Source organism: Lemur catta, chromosome 7 (assembly GCF_020740605.2).
Source record: "Lemur catta isolate mLemCat1 chromosome 7, mLemCat1.pri, whole genome shotgun sequence".
In the NCBI taxonomy this organism is placed as follows: Eukaryota; Metazoa; Chordata; class Mammalia; order Primates; family Lemuridae; genus Lemur; species Lemur catta.
Window position 1 is genome coordinate 81,230,477 of NC_059134.1, and position 19,997 is coordinate 81,250,473.

General features: G+C 41.4%; 1 protein-coding gene across 1 annotated transcript in view; it reads right to left on the bottom strand.

Annotated features, from left to right (window-relative positions):
• The window catches only part of MPPED2 (metallophosphoesterase domain containing 2), a 167,128-nt gene that overhangs the window by 81,537 nt on the left and 65,594 nt on the right, over nucleotides 1-19,997 (bottom strand). Inside the window, exon 4 of the mRNA XM_045557714.1 lies at nucleotides 525-750. Within this exon, the coding sequence (XP_045413670.1) occupies nucleotides 525-750 (226 nt within the window). The remainder of the gene's footprint in view (nucleotides 1-524; nucleotides 751-19,997) is intronic.

Here is a 19,997-nt window from a genome sequence, read left to right on the forward strand (position 1 = left end):
ACCAACCACAGATAGAAAATATTAGGGAAAAAAGTCCATCTGTATTGAATATGTACAGATTTTTTCTCTTGTCATTCCCTAAACAATACAATACAGTGTAAACTATTTACGTAGCGTTTACATTGTGTTAGGTATTACAAGTACTCTAGAGATGATTTAAAGTATGTGGGAGGATGCATGTAGGTTATATGAAAATAATACTCCATTTCACATAGGGGATTTGAGCATCTTAAGAGCCTGGTATCTGAGGTAAGTCCTGGAACCAGCACCTTACAGATACTGAGGGACAACTGGACGTATCAGCCAAAGCCCTGTGCCCACTGATCTGCCTAAAGGAATCTCTATTACAATGAAAACAACAAGTGCTGCATTTTGCAGCAGACCAGAGTTGTTTTGGTGAAATTACAGCAATAAGGTTTCCTTCCATCCTAATCATTCTCATTTAAAAACATCTAAGTCTAAGCCATGCTTTCTTGGTACTGAGCTAAAAAACGGCCAGGAAAACTGTTTGAATTATCACTTACCAAGGTGCACCGTATATCCTGAATCCCTTCACTGTTACCTCTGAATCTTGTAAGTAAATACTGTTTGTCAGGAGGGACTGAACATTGTCAAAGTCCTCTGGTTTCAATTTGGACACAGAGGGGAAACGGTAGTAGTCCTGTTTAACAAGGTCTGCCATGAATTCCTTATCAAATGTCAGTTCATGATTCCCGGCAATCACTATTTTATATTCATATGGCAGGTTTCCTGAAATAAGAAAAAAAGAAAGCACCAATTAGCACGTTCATTTCCCATCACAAAGTACAACAGCTGAGACTGCGTGATTAGCAGACAGCTCACCCAAATGAAATAGCTCACACATTCCTTTACATTTCCATGTGAACCAAAAATTTATGACTACTCCTTTATGTTAACAAAAATGACAATAAACAGGAGATAGAATATCCGCTAAGAAGCTGAAGCGCTACTAAGAAGACATGACATTTTCTAGCTCCATTTCCCTCTTCTGTATGCTACAAATTCAGTGATGATTCCACACGGTAATGAACCCACACTTTATAATCATCCAGTAAAAAAATCACTTTGATCACGATCCTTAAGAAAAGGTCTGGACTTGGTTTGGTCTTCAAAAAATAAACCAACTATTCTTAACAACTCAGATAACTGCCAGATTTTTTAAGTATATCCTTCATATAAAAGACATGGCACAACCCAGCATTCCATGATTTATATAAATGATAAAAACAACAACACATAGTACAATTTCATATTGCAAGTCTAATTTTAAGTTTACCTTTTGGTTTGTGAATAAAAAGAACATTATTAAGGGCCCCCTGATCAGAAGGCTAACTTTCCTCCCATTGGGATGGGAGAAGATACTGTAAAGCTTAACCCCCTTTTAATATTTATGGTATGGAAATGTGAGTTCTCGGTGTGTGCTTTTTATGCAAAAGTTTCCCGATCAAAACGAGATAATTCTGGGAAGAAGAATGAAAGCTATAAAGGAAAACCCAAACACCAGACTTCTGCATAGATTTATAATGTTTGAATAAAGTGCAGATCATACATATTAATAACTCACCGTGATGCTATAAGAACCAAAATCCAAAGGGAGATAGTGCTGGGCAGCTGTCCCCATCCTGAAATTAATGCCCTTTTTTCTACTCTCTCACTATCCATTTCTCAGGCCTCACTGTTGTGCTGCTGCTCATTTTATTTTATTTTATGTTATTTTAAAGGACAAAAAGGTGGGACAATGGCACCTATAATTCCAGCTTCCCGAGACTCCTGGGTCCAATGCAAAATTAATGTTTCCTGCTATTCCAGGAAGAATTAAAGTTACCACTAGCAGGAAATTGGATATACTTGTTGTAAGAATTGGTCCTTAAAAGCAAGCCAGAGTCTCAATGATTTAATTTAGAAAGCTTAGTGGGGAAGAGAATTTTTTCGGGGGCGGGAGGGGAAGGGAGGGAGCAAGTTCTGTCATCTGTCCACTTGGATTTCAGCAATGCAAACTGTAAAGATTCCACTATGAGGACCACACAATCTCAGCAGCACACTGCAAACATATCTGTTCATATTGAAGTGGTTTTTAAGACTGATAGATTATGTTTTATAATGTTACTGATTTTTCTTTAGCTATTAATTTTTAGGTTTCTAACAGTAACAAATGGCATATATAGCATGTGCATTAATGGAGAGGCATAAGAGAGAGAGGGAAAAGCAGGCTAATAGAAAATAACACTGCAGAGAGAAGAACCAGAAACGCTGAGGTTAAACGTCAATGGATACCTTTGACTGCTAGCCCACAGTGCTGTGTGACATGCTTTTGGCCTCGGTTATTTGGAAGGCTGTTGCTGAAGAGCTCACAGAAAACAGGAAGCCTCCCTAAAATGCATGCTTGTGTGAGTTTGGTAATCAGGAGTATGATGTATGTAGCAAGTTACTTAGAGAGTATGGTGATATTTTGCACAATTCCTGCACTTAAAGTGCAGATGAAAGATGTATCAACAGGGCCACAGATTTCCAGTACTGCACAAGCTGGAAAATTGTGAGAGGGCCCCCAACTCTAATAACCATTGCTCTGTGACCCCATTGGCTTGATGCTGCACCCCCAGATTCACCTGTCCTCCTAAAGGCAGCTAAAACGTTTTCCTGGACAGTAATCTGTTCCAAGGCAGGTCCCACCTGCATGAATCTTTGAGCAAAAGATTCTACCTGTACAAATCATGCTGTAGCTGCCCAGTTCCCCTTTAATCATTCATGATGAGGGACGCACTGTAAGCCTGCATTATGCACCACTGCTCTTGCAGGAAGGCTTGGCTTCTCAACGTGTCCTCATGTCAGAGCTTTGGGTTCAGGGATGGCACAGGTGAGACCAGCCACCAGGGCAAGGGAAGTCCACTTTCCCCCTTCAGATCATTTTTTTTTAAAGCAAAACTGCTGCAAAGTGAATCTTCCTCAGGAAGACAGGCATCTTTGGTGTCTTTTAAATCAAATTTTTGGAAACTCGGCATAAAAAAGTGGCCACCAAAATGAAAAGCCGTGGAAACAGTGATGGTATTTACACACCGCCAACAAACTCATCTCTTTCTGAGAATCCAATAGTAGTTTCCAACTTCCATCCTCTGTTACCTATGTTATGAGATTGTCTGACATATTTTCTTTTTTGCTGCACTGACCTTTCATCTATAATCTGCCAACCTTTATGTTTTATATGAAAAGTGTAAGCAGGGCAGCTGACAAATCTCCTGTTATTTGATGGCATTTTCGTTTTTTTTTCCAGACTAGATTAATTTGGAAGGCTCTGCAGTCAGGCTTCAAACTTCTTAGTATTCAAATAGCATCACTTTAAAATTGTCAGACAAAGAGGTGCCTGCCTTTATCCATTTTATTCAGATCAGGCCTTCTAAGCTGACCCGCTTGGATAAAAAACCAAGGCCCTTGGATAAAAACCCAAGTTACTCTAACATGGAAAAAAATCCTTGCTCTGAATGACCTAAAGAACTGTACCAACGAACCTGTTTCAACTTTCCCGAGACATGATATAGGTTCTACTAATGATATACAAGATTATTTTAGGTGAAATGGAGAGGAACCTTTGACAAAAATGTCAAATAATTCTGTATATTTTGAAAATGCATATTTGGACAAATATTAGTATAACAGTGTAAGTAATGATACATAGCTTCCTTTTTCTATTTGACATATATAAAACAAAAGGTGATTTAAAGAAAACGATTGAGCAAATAATAGAGGTAATTCACAGGTACAGTAAAGTGATGATGGTATCAAGTAACCAGATGAAATGAGGGAAACTTGCCTGTCAGCTAAGGTTAGAGCTGCAGACTGCGAGCAAGACCATGAGCTCTGAGAGTCAGTATCTGAGTCTTATACTATTCTGTATCTTCTGTGCTTAGTGGTGTCACATAGATAGATGCTCATGCAATGAAAGGCAACTGGATCCTCGCTGCTCGTCATCGGTTCTAACTGCCCCACAGTCTTGCCACCCAAAGCAGCCATCCTCCCATTTTTTCCAGTTTCTCTCTAGCTCCCAGCCTCCATCTTCCCTGCTAACTGGACATGCAATATGTCTTCTAACCACCTGGGTAAAGAGGGAGAGAAAAATCTCTCCACTTCTTTCTTTTCACTTTCTAATCCCTCCATCTCTTTGCATCTTTTCATCTTTCTATATAAGGTTGAGCATCCCTTATGCAAAATGCTTGGGACCAGAGGTGTTTCAGATTTTGCATTTTTTTTTCAGATTTTGGAATGTTTGCATCATACTGGTTTAACATTCCTAATCCAAAAATCCAATATTTGAAATGCTCCAGTGAGCATTTCCTTTGAGTGTCATATGTCAGTGCTCAGAATGTTTTGGATTTTGGAGCATTTCGGATTTTGAATTTTCTGATTCGGGACACCTCAAACTGTAATTGGCCTTGTACTCTCATTCCTCCCACACCCACAAGCACCTTCTATTTCCAGACATCTCCGCTCTTTGATACTTTGGGCCTTTTTACATATACATTGAATCCTCCCCCTTAGTGAGTTTATGTTTACTCAGCCCAAGAAAACAAAAACAAGCAACTCTTGACACACACACAGACGCACACACACATACTCATGTGCCTCATACGTGATCTTAAACATTCCTTGACCTTGCTCCTCCTTTAGGATGCTTCCTTATTTTACTTCCAAACTTCTGGAAGGAGGATTCCAGAAGCTCACAGCTGGTAGGCCAAATTCAGCCCACAGGTGTGTTATGGTTCACCCTTAACTAAGTTTTATTTTTTAAAAAAAATCGAACTACCATTTGTAACTCAGGAGATATCACACAGAAATGTCTACACTTACAGCTTCTGGTGGAAAATCAAAAGATCAGGCAACCCGACCTCCAGTCTGCCAACACACCTCCCTAGTCTGATGTCTCCTCCCACCTGGCCCACTTAGCACATTTGTTTTGCCTGATGGGCCACTGTATTATTAGATTTAACAACTTCAGGACAAATGGTTACTCAAAATGTGTCCAATGCAATCTGGCTTCTGCTTCTATTCTCTTCCTAAAGCTTCCCTGGAATGTCACTAATTACCTCCTAATGGCCAAAGCCAAGGTTTGTTCTCAATTCTCACCTCTGTTGATCACATCACAGTGACATCACTGTCCCTGAAAGCTGCGGTCCCCACCCACAGGGGCGCAGAGCTCTACCACCCAACCCTCCTCTGTAGAAAAACTGTCTTCCGTGAAACCAGTCCCTGGTGCCAAAAAGGTTGGGGGCCGCTGCCTGCAAGTGTCCATCTCCTAATGACTGACTGGTATTCCCCTGCCTCTGCTTTCTCTGCATCTATGCATCCCATCTTATCTGCAGCTGACTCTGTTACACTCTCCTTCACCTTCACTTCTACAGACAGTGTTGAACACTTGCTTAATGTACTTCTCACACTTCTATTCTTCATGATTCAATTTTAAAACTATTACAATTCAAACTGTGGAGGCAGCATAGGGTTAAGAGCAGAGACTCTGCAGTCTTTGCACTTGTTAGCCACATGACCTCGTGAATAGATAAGGAGAAAGATAACATGAGATAAAGCTTCCAAACAACATGCATGGTATACGGGGAAACAATCGGTGCATGTGAACTATTATTATTCCATTTTTTAGTTTTGCTTTTCATTTGTGACCTGTCTCCCCCTAGACTTGAAGACACGGATTATGGCTTATGGTTCCTGGTTTCACCCAAAGTATCCAGCTCAGTATCTTCCAAATGGCAGGTACCCAATTAATATTTGCTGAATAAAGGAAGGAATGAATGAACCTCCACAAGATTTGCTAGGGGCTTCCCTAGAATTCCAGGAGCTGAGGTGAGCTGATGACATCTTGGGCTATGACAACATTCAAGAAAGTGTCACGTTTTCTTCCAAGTTTAAGCCCTCATGAAATGTCCTGTTCTTTCTCTGAGATATCTGATCTAGCCAACTAACCGCCAACTAACTCTTTTTAAACTACAATTTTCTCAACTATAATATAAACAAGGTAAAATAACAGTTCTACCTCTGAGGTTTGGTGAGGATTAAACAAGATCCTGCATATAAAGAAAGTGTACAGTTTCTAACACTTTATAGTCATTCAATAGACATTAACTGTGTTGTTAGTGTTATTATTATTGTGATGATTAACCTTCCCGATTGCCATCTAGGAAATCCTTAGGTTTATTCACAAATTGGATCACTCCCTGGTGCCAGGTACAATGTCACTACTCTCAAAGGAAAACATCTGAAGCTGGAAAGGAAAACCTTGATTTTCCTAATGGCAGGAAATGGCATGGTACAACATGTCCTTCAAGCTAACAAAAGTATTATTAGGGCCAAGGAGGCATCTGGATCTACAGTAGAGGTGAAGGTCAGTGGGCCTATGAGGCCTCCAACCTCACAGCACAAACACAGCACCTCTGGCGAGATGATACTAACCTTGCACGATGTGTGCCCTGAACAAGCCACTTCTTCCCTTCTTTTCTTGTTCAGATACCCATCTCTTCCGATAGTTACTGAATACCCCAGAATATGCCAGGACTGGCCTCTCCTTGACAAACGAATAGCATAACCTGTCATAGATACCAGACTCTGTTTCTCTTTAGAGTGATTACTCATCTGGAATATCTTCAATTTTTTCTTAGAATCAGAAGATGGGGAGAGGTATTCTTTCATGAGCATGCAGCAAGGAATAGAGTATCTGGAAAGGTTTAAAATCTTCAGCTATACACACATCTGCTGTAAATCTATAACAGCTTTAGAGCAAACACACAGCGACTTGTGTCAAGGTCAGCTGCCCTTCCTTAGAAAACTCTGGCCATTCAATGTGTCACCTATATTGGTGCCATGAATCACACACAGCATACGAACCCAGGAGGGTCCTCTGAGACAATCCGATCTGGTGGTTTGACGCTGTGCTCCTGAAGCCTCCCCGGGGGCTGGAGCAGGACAATGTGAGGAAAAAGACAAGAGCCGCAGGAGGGACCTGCTTCAACGTTCACCAGAGCAGCTCTGCTTTCCTTGATTTTACAATTGGAGGAAAGATTTCATTTGAAGAAAGTTATCCCTGGCTTAAAAAAAATTAAAAAAAAAAAACACTGATTCATCCAATTCCGTTTTATTGATGAAAACACTGAGTGCCAGAGAGGGGCTGCCACTTGCTAAGCACAGTCACAGGCCAAGCTGGTGGCACAAGGGAGACCAGACTTCAGTTCTTTTGCCTCCCAGGCCAGTAGTCTTTCGGGTGATCCAAATTTGGAAAAGCCTGGTAAAGGTGGGCTCAAAGCCTACCTCTTACATGAGTCCTCCTCGGGCCGTGCCCCATCTATTCTTTTCTCTACTTCTAGGCAGTTATGGCCCTTTTTGTTTGTACTGTGAAACAGAACTCTCCATTCGAGATGCTTCCCTGGCTATGCCATGGACTTCTCCTCCATGGGACAGGAGGCAGTGTCAGCCTCATGCCGTGACAACACACATCCTGGCTCAATTAAGGCATTCCCGAAATACCACTGCAGCTGTTGGTAGAATTTCTTACCCTACTAGCACCCAGGAGAATTTGGGAGCTTACCCAAGGAAAGGAGGGCCAATTTTATGTGAGGTCCCAGAACTTCAAACTTGTTGGTTATGAGAACTAGGATGAAACTTTGATGGGAGAATTAAAGTCTGAGGTAATAAACCCAAACACCTACAGGGACTAGAGAGGTGAAAAAGCAATATGAATTGAATTAAGCTAGGTGGGAGATAATAGAGAAGAGTGAGGACCAGGGCACCTGTGCATCACCATTTTAAAATAAACCTAAGGCTAGGTGTGGTGGCTTATGCCTGCAATCCCAGCACTTTGGGAGACTGAGGCAGAAGGATCACTTGAGGCTAGGAGTTCCAGACCAGCCTGGGCCACATAGTGAGACCCCATGTCTACAAAATACTTAAAAATTAGCAGGGCATGGTGGTGTGCACCTATAGCCCCAGCTACTGAAGAGGCTGAGGCAGGAGCATAGCTTCAGCCTAGGAGTTCGAGGCTGCAGTGAGCTATGACCATGGCATTGCACTCCAGCCTGGGCAACAGAACAAGACCCCATCTCTAAAAATTAGCTAATTAATTAAACATCTATAAGCACTGCTCTGGTCAAAGGTGATTCCCTCACTAGCTTGTCCCTCTCCCTCAATAAAAGTTAATGTCCCTAAAAATTAAATATCATACAACTGCAATCTATTTTCCTGCTACAACTCATCATAGAATGTATTTCAAGTTGAAGTCACACAAAAACCCAAGGCCAATTCTAGAATATTCACTTTTCCTGGGAACCTGCCAGAAGATGGCTCTTGCCCCATACTCGTCATCCCTCATGAATGGGAAGTGTGGGAAATGGCCATTACGGTGTCGCTGCCACCAAATACCGCCTTCCAAACACCCCCTGTTTTATCAGGAATCTGGTAGGGAAAGCTAACTGATCGTTGGCTCCTATTCTTCTAAAACCAAGGGGGAATCCCAGCACACAGCAACAGCTTTTGGTGAAAGGCAGCATCCAAAGGCAAACATGTCTTGTTGGGTTTCCTGGGTTCTATATAGGTGACAAATTTTAAGATATTCAATCCCTATGCTCTTGCACCTCCATTCTGCTAAATTATAGATTTTGAAAATACCTGAGGAGATCAAAAATGTCTGTGGCATAACACTCACAGTAAATAAAGCTCATGCAGCACAGCAAGAAAAATGACAGAGAGATGACAGGACAGAAGAACTTGCTATGGCTCCCAGGTGCCCAGGAAAAGCAAACTCATAAGGCAGAGACTTCAGGCTCACCCTCCCTTGCCAATGTGCTCGGGGAAAAAAAAAACTAACTTTCTGGGATTAAAAAGAATCAAACAGATATATAGTCAGAGCTATTATCATGGGACTGTTTCTAAACAAAAGAGATATATTAGAATTTAATCACATTTCTGAAACCTTTAGCCTGCAATGGGGCAGTGCCAGGGGCCTGTTTTAAAACACTGTTCCCTAATGCTACTAATATAAAGAAGCCTTGTTATACCCCTCAAGGTAGACAGAGGAAGGAAATTGTTCCTATTTAAAATTACTATTGTATTTTTAATATTGTGACTCCAGCAGGACCAGGGAAAATGTTCAAACTCATGAAGGCTCTCTATTACACAGAGGAATAACCTGGGCTTGAAAATTGGCCATGTAGAAAATTCTGCAGGAGGACGGAAGAAAAAAATATAGATAACACCAATGGCTTGGAGCATGAAAGAACTATGAGGCTCAGGGATGGGCTGAGGAGACATTTCCTCTAAATTCCTTCCTTGGAGATTACTGGGCACTGACAGAAGAGAAGAGCTGAGCCCAGCAGGGAGGGCTCTGTCAGCTAGAAGGAGGCAGAGCCCACCTTTCACTGTTGTACCCCTAACACCTAGAAAAACACTGGGCACTTAAGACCCACCACCTACTCGTTACATGAATGAATGGACCTCCAGAAATCCCTCTTGGCTCCATGGTTTGCACTCACTTGCTTCAGCTGCAAAACCACCAGAAACATTCAGTCAGGGCAAGCTCCGTCTCTGACCTCAGTCTGTCCCCCGTCAGGCTCCATTAATTTTCACAAGTCCTGACAGCTCTAACGTTAATACTCACACTTGCTGATGGAGCCACACAGCAGGTTCAGACTGCTACCTTCTCCTCTGAAACTCATGCATTAGGGTTTCTTCCATGCTTGCAATGGGAAACCAAGTCTAAGAAATATTAAACACAGAAAACTATATTACAATAATGTCAGGGCTAAGCCAGAAACCCAGGAGAATGCAAGGAATGCTGAGTGAGAGCCCGGTGGTCTGCTGCAGGAATTAGGGCTAGTGTAAGAAGCCACAGCTGAAACGCTCCCTCCTCTTCTTCAGCCTCCTCCTTAGAAAGAATCCCGAGGCATCAGGAGAAAAAAGTCCACACAAAGGAGACAAAGGTCCACTCCCTTTTCCCCCCAGGAAAGCAGACTCCCTCTGGACCTGAGTGGTCACCAGCACATTGCACTGATGGTAGGTAACAGAACTAAGTGCAAACCGCGAGGGAGCGGACCATTAGTACCCACCATTTTTCGGAACTATGAAAACAGCCCAGAGATTCCATTGCTGTTTAGCAGCTCCTTGTTTGTAAACATTTCTCTCTCAACCGCAAACTTATTCCAATATAACTTTCTGTGGTTTAAACACATACACATATACACACACATGCGCATATATTCATTCACCCTCATATGTTTATTTTTTAAGACAACCACAAAGTAGTAAAAATGAATGACAATATCCTCCTCGTTTCCCAACTGAGTATCTCTTAGTTGCCACCCAGACCAACGTGGCATGTTCTAAAGGTAAAGCTCTGGTGGTAACTGTCTACTGAAGCTCAACTCCAAGTATACTTGAGTATTAGCACCTGACTAGACAACAAAAATTACATGAGGGCCTTGGCTTGTTGGGAAAGATTTATATGACAAGCAACAAATTTGATTGGAACAATCAGACTATCTAGTGAAGACCATTCAATCTACTTCCTCGAGCTTCAGAAAACTGGATTCAAATCAGGGTTCCATTGGATAGTCACAAGAGAAATTGGTAAAGACATTGTCAAGTCTCATCTTGATCTGCTGTGTGCATGTTTACATCACTTGAACTTACAGGAATAAGGAACATTGGCACTAAGGAAAGAGATTGAGTTTTGGAGCAGACAGATTTGGGATCAAGTTCCTGGCTCTGTCACTAATTACCTGTGAAACTCAAATTCAAAACATGCTATTTAAGCATCATATTACTCATCAGAAAAAAAGATGAAGAATTGTACAGCCTACTTTACAAAGTGGATATAAAGATTAAGTGAGAACAAGAAAGAACTCAAGGCAATACCTGACACATAAAAAATGATGATGATGATTGTTATTTTTATCCCGTCTTCTGTTTTGCATTGTAACTTCATTCGGGATAAGGGGCCCATCTCCTACTTCCTAACCCCACTAAAGAGTATTTAATAAATATCTTTAATCAACTAGTAGTGTTGACTCCCAAAGTCTATGGTGAACTGAAGAACAGTATTAAATATGTTGCTTTCTTTTCCCCCGACAAAGCCTTTGAAAATCAACTGACAAAAAGGTGTTCCTTCTAGCAATAATTATAAAATAAGTGGCAAATATTCTACTGAATAATTAGAGGAACAAATGGAAATCCTGTGTGTTTGCATTTTAAGCCACTAAGTATGGTGAAGATCAAATTAAATAAAAAATAACATGAGATATAAAGGACGTATCTTTTTTTTAATAAATAACAATTTTAGAGGCTTTTTAGAATCCCCCCTCCTTAGCCCAGCAAATAGGAATAAAAAATCTTTTTGTAATAACTACTATCATTTTTGCATGCTGAAATAACATTTGGACAGATGATGCAGAATTTCAGCGTGCAGTGATTCTGCGGGGCAGGGCTGCAGAAGCCAGACTGGAGGGTTGACAGTGGAAATAAAATCTCTGCCTTAACAGCGCCACTGGGGCTAGATGAAAATGGTCTTCTAGAACTTGATTAAAACTAAATTGAAAAAGAACATATTTGGCTAATATTACATTAGACTAAAATATAGAAATGAACCCTAATACTCTCGAAATCTAATAAGAAAAAGCCATCTCAATTTCCAAACTTTCAAAGCATCTTCTTTAAATGCATCACAGATCAATTTACATGGTACTTTTGCCAATAAGCAAAACCAAATCACAGGTTCCAATTGGCTTATATTGGAAAGTGTGAGAGCAAATGCTAGAAAATGCAATTACTGCAAACAAACTCCATTTTCTCCCCTCTGAAGGGAATTTCGGGGAATATTTTATTGCCATCAAATAATATTTCTGAAGGCATCAATACACAATTCTATTTTCTTTTCAGAGTCCCCACTCAATGTATAATCTAATCCACGCTACAAAATATCTAGAAATTTAGAGAAGTGCCTATGAAAGGGGATATTACCTTGCACACACATCCTGTCAATTTTAATAATATGCGCTCTGGACAGGAAGCTGCATCGGGTAAAATTTAGGATCCAATAAAATTGACTTTTCCCATTTTATGACTCAAAATTTTAATGAAGCATTTCAGGGATAAAATTTACAAAGAAACTTCTCAGAGAAGGTTATTTTGATCAATAGTGACAGCGGAAAGATAGAGGGAATGGAGACCACATTCATTTCCTCTTCCCTTTTTGTTTTCCTTGCCCCGGCCCTCAACAGGCAACATTTACAACTACTAAGAGCTCCACTTAATCAGAGCTACTAAGAAGACTTCCTAGGAGTTGGGGAGCGGGGATGAAATCATGGAATCTCCTTCAGATAAGGTTCAAGTTCCAACAGCCTCCCATTCCTTTCTTTGGGAATAGCTCGGCGGCCTTATGCCACCAGCCTTCCCTCTGGTACAAAGCAGCACAAAGTATGCAGTATAATTCTTCAGGAGGGAAGGGTTTCTGGAAAGTCCATCGTAGCCCTTGGGGCCCAAGGTCCCAGGAAGCAGCGCTGGAAGTCTATTTCACCTTCTACAATTTCATCCTTTCCACATGGTTTTCTAGTGTCTGGAGATCTAGCCCCCAGCATCTTAAAGCTGCAAGCTCAACAGATAAATTTACACTTTGTCTTCCTAAATCCATGTTTTCTCACAAGTAGTATACTCAAGGCATAAGGTGTTCTGTAAAGCTGGCCTTGAAATAATTCAATTAAATACTTTTAAGAAATCCAGGCAATTGGAGCACAGTGGGAGAGCACACCCTGTCTGCTGAACACTGTTCCCAAGCAAGACAGTAAAAGGGGGAAAAAAAAAAGAGCAGAGGTGGTCTTTGCTCTGTGAGGGTCCTTGCTCCCGGACATTTGAAGTCAGGTGAATATATAATACCTTAGCCTTAAATTGCTCATTAAAATATATGTACACTTCTCTCCCTTATCGTTCACATCTATACACTCTTACACGGCACGGGTTTCCCTGCCTTTTCCTTTGCTTCTGTCGTGGGCTGAAGTGTGCGCTACCCCCCCACTCAAATTCACATGCTGAAGTCTTTACCCCTTGTACTTCAGAATGTGACTATATTTGGAGACAGGGCCTTAATAGAGGTGATTAAGTTAAAATGAGGCCATTAGGGTGGGCCCCAACACAATCTGACTCTGGTGTCCTTATTTGAAGAAATTTGGATGCGGGGACACCAGGGATGCACACCCAGAGGAGGGGCCGTGTGAGGACACAGTGAGAAGACAGCCATCTGCAAGCGAGACGCCTGCGGAGAAACCAAGCCTGCTGATGCCTTGATCTCCAACTTCCAGCCTCCAGAACGGTGAGAAAATAAACGTCTATTGTTTAAACCACCCAGTCTGTGGCACTGTGTTAGGACAGCCCTCGCAAAGTAATACACCTTTCTAGAAAGCAGCCTTGGCTTAATCCCTCCTACCCTAAAGCTGGGGTGATCTTATCAAAATACAAATCTGATCATATACACTCTCTCCACACACTGAAACACTCACAAACCGTAACATCCTCCCAGACCCTCTATGATTCCATGCAAAGAAAAGGCCAGACTCCCTGGTGTGGTGTGTAGAACTCTGCGATCTGGCCCTGCCAGCTACTCCTCCACTCGTATCTTGAGCTCTGAGGTTGCCAAGTGCTTACACTTCATAGGATGAGAATTTGCTTACAGAGCTCTCTGCCTCCCACTTGACTATGGACCTCAGGAGTGTTCTGACTATATTCTATCCACCTCTGCATTCCCAGCAGGCTTCAATAATTATTTATCAAAGGAATGAATGAATGAAGAACTGATTCCACCCCGGCTGAGAGCCATGTGGCTATGAGTAGTTAGCACCTTAATTTTGGATTGAAGATGGTGTTACAAATCCTATTTCTATTTTATTCTAGCATGACACCAATGATACATTTAATACATCACTAAGTACGCTGTTCATTGCTAATGAGGAACTAAGTCTGATTTTTAAAACCCATTATATGGGGGACATTTTTATGGGGGAAGGCAAAAGCGAGCAGAGAAATTGGCTTGCACATAGTAAGGACTCAGTTTTGCTGAGTGAGTGAACAAATAAATGGATGAATAAACAAATGAATGAACTGTACACGCCACACAAATAATGTGTTGCAATTTCAAAAGACAAGGGAATTACTGCTGCATGGTTAACATTACCCACTTAAAGATTTTTCCAGCCTTTGTTCCCAGGATTTTGTAGCTCAGAGGAGATAATCAATAGATGGAGTTAATGGAATAGCCATTCATTATTTAAGGAAGGTGCTTGTATTTCTTCTTCACTGTATCCCTTCATCTGAAAGTTTCCACCCGTAGGCCTCTCAGGCAAATCACTGCTGTTTTGACAGCTGGCTTTGCAGAGGCCACTCTTTATAAATGATCCTACTGCCCAGGCCAGAAGAGGACTTGTGTGTGCATCTTCTCAGGCCCCCAAGTAACTGGGTCAAATGGAAGAATCCATGCTAATTTATGTGCAGGGCCAGCTCTACCCTTTGGCTTCCAACAGAAAAGCAAGGGACAGCAGGGTGCTCCTGACCCCTTATCCTCTAATTCCAGGCTTATTGAAATTCCAACCTAGCAGAGTCCTCAGAGATCACGATCATTTCTTCTATGGAATGGGAAACTGAGTTCTAGTAAGGCTACATGACTCCTCCAAGATAACCCAGTGACTTAGTTACAACACAGAACTTCTGATTTTGGAGACCAATCCCCTCTCATCCTCCGCCGTATCACACGATTACAGGGCCAGTTTTTGAGTCAGAAATAATTTAAATGATTTGCTTTCCAGATCAAAAAATTTAGTTTCAGAGAAACTGAGAGGCTTTTCTGAATGCTGTGCCCACAACCATGAGCCCTGAGTCCTAAAATCAATCTGCCAGTACCAGCAAATATCATCCAGTAACACCGAGAGCATACACTCACTCATGTCTTCATTATCTCATGGACATCGAGAACTGTTCAAATAACCTCTATTATTATGGGTTAAGGCCATTTTTTTAATTTGAGTCATGGAAGGCATCTGTTTAATCACCTTAACCATGAGCTTAAATCAGAGAGTAATTTAAGATGATAGAAATGACCTCTCTGGATCTAGCTACTGTTCTCCCAAACTTTCCTTCTGTCTCTGACACTATCACTGAGGCCCCTTGAATGAAACCCAGTGATAAAGACTTTCCATGATACCAACATCACAATTTTTACTTATTTTTTTTTCCCATCAGTAGCTAAGGGCCACATTTGCTTATCCTCAAACAATATGGCACACCTTTTCATATCAACACCACCAAGGTGGTTTCTCAGGTTCAGAGCAAAAGACTCTCTAAACTGATATCTTTTTATAACATGTAGGTTTATCTCATCCACAGTATTTTATTTCTACATGTCTCTGAAATACCAGCTTTTGGCTTTCACTGGGATTATTCTCCTCAAAGTGGGAGCTAAGGCCAGGATCATTGACTCTTAAATGGTGAAAATGGAGGGCAACCTTCTTTAAAAAAGGCTACTTTAAAAAAAATTGAATTCCTTTGGAGTGTTTTGACCAAAAACTGGAGATTATGTACACTGGTAGTAAAAGAAAGTATTTTGGCAGTGTTAATCCTAATTCTCCAGAACTGAGAACTCCAATCACTTCTATTCACGCCCATCCAAAGCTTGTAAAGTTGATCCATTACTAGGAAGATCTGGCTGAATTTCAATTCTTTGGGTTAAAGTGTTCTTACTTTTTAACTCTGTCATTTGGCATTTCACATTCAACTCCACATTCTCAGATGTACCCACTTTATGTTTTAACACATTAATTTCCACATGAGTTATATACTCACGCTAGTTTTGAGCCTGAGGCCTCGTGAAGCATATGTAACTGACATGTCTCTACCTTGGGAGCCGTGTGAACTATTTTTCAAGTTGCATACTACTCATGCACAGAAAACAATAAAAATAATAAATTCTTCATTAAATTAGAAAGGATCATTTTGTTTTCGAAATTTTTATTCTATTTTCATAATAAAACACCGTGGCCCCAAGGAAAAAAAATGTTTTTCCTAGTGTGGCAGTCAGTGTGTTAACTCTTTATTCCCTCACTTCTCTTCACATTTTGGTTCATTCCAATTCTAATCCAGTAGGCTTAGAAAAAAGAAATCCCATTAAATCCCATTAGATCTCTGACTCTCTCAAAAGTCAGGATAAGATTTTATAATGAAATAGGGTCCTAGAATATTCACGGAATGATCACAGTCTTTCTATAACGGTCAACAAATATTCCCTGGGGTCCCAGGAATGTGACAGGAGGATGCTCGGTGCTCACAAGGAGTACAAGCATGCACAGGACAGTACAGAATCTCTGCCCTCATGGACCTTACACTCAGGTGGGAGCAACAGACAATAAAGAAGTAAACATCTACTAACATAACTCAGGTTATAAATGCTAGGAAGGGAATTAGCAGGTGTTATGAAAGAGAGTAACAAGAAATGACTGAGTCACGGCGACCAAGGAAGGTGCTTTTGAGGAGGATCAGTCAATATTTTCAGTTTGCCTAGCTCTTTATCATAAACAGTAAAGATATTTAAAAACAAACTTCCCTGATCATGTCCAACATAATGTAAGGAGGCAGGAAGCACACCCCTCCATGCACACACAAATGCACACACATGCACACACATGCATGTACACACACACCCACAGATGTTTAAAACAGTGTATCAAGCACATGGTTCCTTTTAAATCTCAATTTGTACTAGAACACTCAGTGTAATCATCTATGGTTGATTAACTAGAGAATATTTTTAAAAAACCTACTTTGTGATGAGAAATCTTTCTAAAACGTGTTTATTCAACTTTCTGCCTAAGTAAGGTGAGCATACTAAGGGTCTAATGTTGAAGCAGTCAGGAAGAAACAAAAATATACAATACTGTACTGAATGTGTACCTGCCCTGAAAGCCAACTGTGGTTGTTGCTGTTGTCTGGGTGTGGCTTGGGGCAATTCTACAAAGCTAACATATGTGCTCATTTCCTGGGCTCTACCTTAGTCTCCTTAAAAATTCTCCTTATTATAGAGAATTGGATTCTGGGGAGTTGACGTTTGCCATAACACAATGGCCCAATCGAGGGGATATCAAATAGGCAGTAACAAAGCGCCCTCCGAGAACTGTACTAACTGTCCTAGAGGAGAAGATGGCCTCAGGACCAGTGCCGTGTGCCTGGGTTCCAGGGTCCCCTTCCATAGTCATTCTATTTGGCCACCACTGACTTTCCATATTCTGTTCTCTTAACTTTAGACATGTTTGTGCGGTGGGGCAAGTGGGGTGAAGGGAAAACTTTGCTCAAAGAAAAGTTTATGAAAAAGCTTGGATTGAAGGAAAAAAATTGAAAATACATCTGCTGTGGTTGAAGACAGGTGTGGGGCACAAGGGGTAGACTTCTGCCCTTGGCACCATATTCCTAGCCCTTCAGGGCCCTTGGAACACAGGTGAAAAATCATTGCCCTAGAAGGCAGAGTGCACAAACCCTCCAATTATTATAAGGCCTGAGAGAGCCACTGTAGGCCAGCAGTTCCCAACCCCATTTAATCTTCTGAACTATGTACTGAATTAAAAAATAAATCAGATTCCAGGCTTCATCCTGAAAGGTTCTGATTCTCTAGGTCTGTGTGAGCCATGACCTTAAAGAATATATTCTCTTTTTGCACTTCCGCTTTTTCTTTACATCTTCTGGTGATTAGTTAAGATCTCAGTGGCCAACATTACCAGAGGAAAGAGGGATAGTGGAGGCCTACCTACCCTACTTTTATTCTAGTCCAGAGGCAGAGTGAGTCCTCAGTTCACCCATGGTTAAGCCTAGCTCATCTGTAAAGGGAACTGGGCCCAAAACCATTGGAATGGAACAGTGGGATGATTCTTGCTTTTTGTTTTGTTTTGTTTTTTGTTTTCTGTTGTTTTGTCTGGGCCTTGACCTCTGTGCATGTCTCTCTTTCAGGGGGTCTAGCAGGGTATTCTTGCTACCCTGTATCAGTGCATTCAGTCCCAGCCAAATGTCTTTCCATCTCTTGATGACCAATTGAGGTGACAGCTAATTCACTTGGATTGTTAAGAGGGTGTTTCATAAGCTATCTTCAAGAATCTCAGTATGGCAACTCCAGATGAGTAAAAAAGAGGGAAGGTTAAGCTACTCCGGAAAGCCATCAAACACAATACACAATGATGGAGTGAGCCTCTCACACCTCTGGAATCTGACCATGTGACAGGAATCTGCAGTCTTCCCTTTTGACATAATTTCCACTGGAAAGGGACACAGGTGGCTCAAAGCCTCTCTTCCTGTCTAATACGTGGGGCCTGGTAGTAGCTCTATAACATGGGCAAGAGATGAAACAGAAGAAAGAAAAGAGAAAAAGGGAAAGAGAAAAGTGAAACATTTCAAGATGAAAAATGGAAACAAAGGGGTAAATACAGTATTTCAAAATGTTATCCAAGGCCATCTCAGTCAGTGGCCAAGCCATTCTACAGTGCTGCCCCCCGGAAGTATAGCAAGTCATTCTAAATGGACTCCATTCTAGGAAAGCAGCAGGCTACTCTCCTGAAGGCACCATGCAAAGATCCGTCATTACCAGACTTACAAAGCAGACGTTGCTGACGGCCTACCCACATCCTTGTCCCAGCCTTCCTCGAGAGCAGAGGCCCCAGGTTTGCTCAGGTATTCACCTTCCCCTGGGAAGCCATGTGCTCAAGAGAGGTAAGCCTACCCTTAGACCCAGAGGAGTGTATCTTGATTAGTAGATAAGTCTTATTTCCCTTGCCAATGACTGATTTAAGGAGGTGCATGTCACCTAATCCTGGCCAGTGAGACATGAGAGGAAGTCTACTGAAGGGCTTCTAGGAAATGGTCACCACCTATACAAAGAAACATACTGGAGGGAATGACCACCTTCTTCCACTGAACATTGTTCTGTCTTTGTGCTATGTCTGCAACTTTGGCAGTCACTCTCCAGTCTTTGAGGTACGGCCAACATGTAAGGACAGGAGAGAGGAACACTGAACAAACTTGGGTTCCTGGTCTCATCACTGGGCCCCTGAACTACCAGATCCTGAAAAGTCCTCCATGCCCAGACTTCTTGTTAAACATGACAATAAATCCCCTGCTGCTTACAACATTTTGTTCCTTACAGCCAAAAGCCTCCAATCTGATTTAACTTACTATGTTTATACTTCTACAAGCTCAATTAATAATGTTTCAGCCAAACAAGGCACCTTGTATATCTTCTACTCCTCCTTACAACAGACTAGTAAAACATCCTGATTTGATTTGCTGCCTCTGGCAAGGATGCTCAGAGTCCCTATAAATGAAATCAAATGATGACGAAAATTATGAGGTTCAGAACCAACACATAATATTTACCCTCTATCTGGCACTGTCCTAAAAAGCCCTATACATTAACCTACTTGATCCTTACAGCAACCTTATGAGGTAAGAACTATTATCCCCTTTTACAGATGAAGTAAATGAAGTCCACAGAGGTCACGATGAAAAGAGAGTGGAAGAGAAAGACTTGGTGATGGGTAATAAGAATATACAGGATATAGCCCTAACCTTGGCAATCTGAATTATCATAAGCAAGACAGCGGCAGTGAACTGGCTGCAGGAGAGCCACAGAAGAGCTCACGAAAGCTCCAACTCTGAGGACCTATCGTGTGAACCTCATGCAATGGGTTTAAACTCGATTCTAGGAATCTGAATTTTTAACCATCTGCCTGGGAGATTCTGATGAGCAGTCAGGTTTAGGAAACTGGAACTAGGAGCTAAAGAAAACTAGGAGTTGGCCCAGATTTGGGGGGATGGAATAGTATAAACTGAATTGACTGGTTTCTCCCGATCTATTAATTCCTTTCCAAGTAGGGATGCAAAAAGCTTCAAAAGGTAATGCCCATCAGAGCAGTCATATA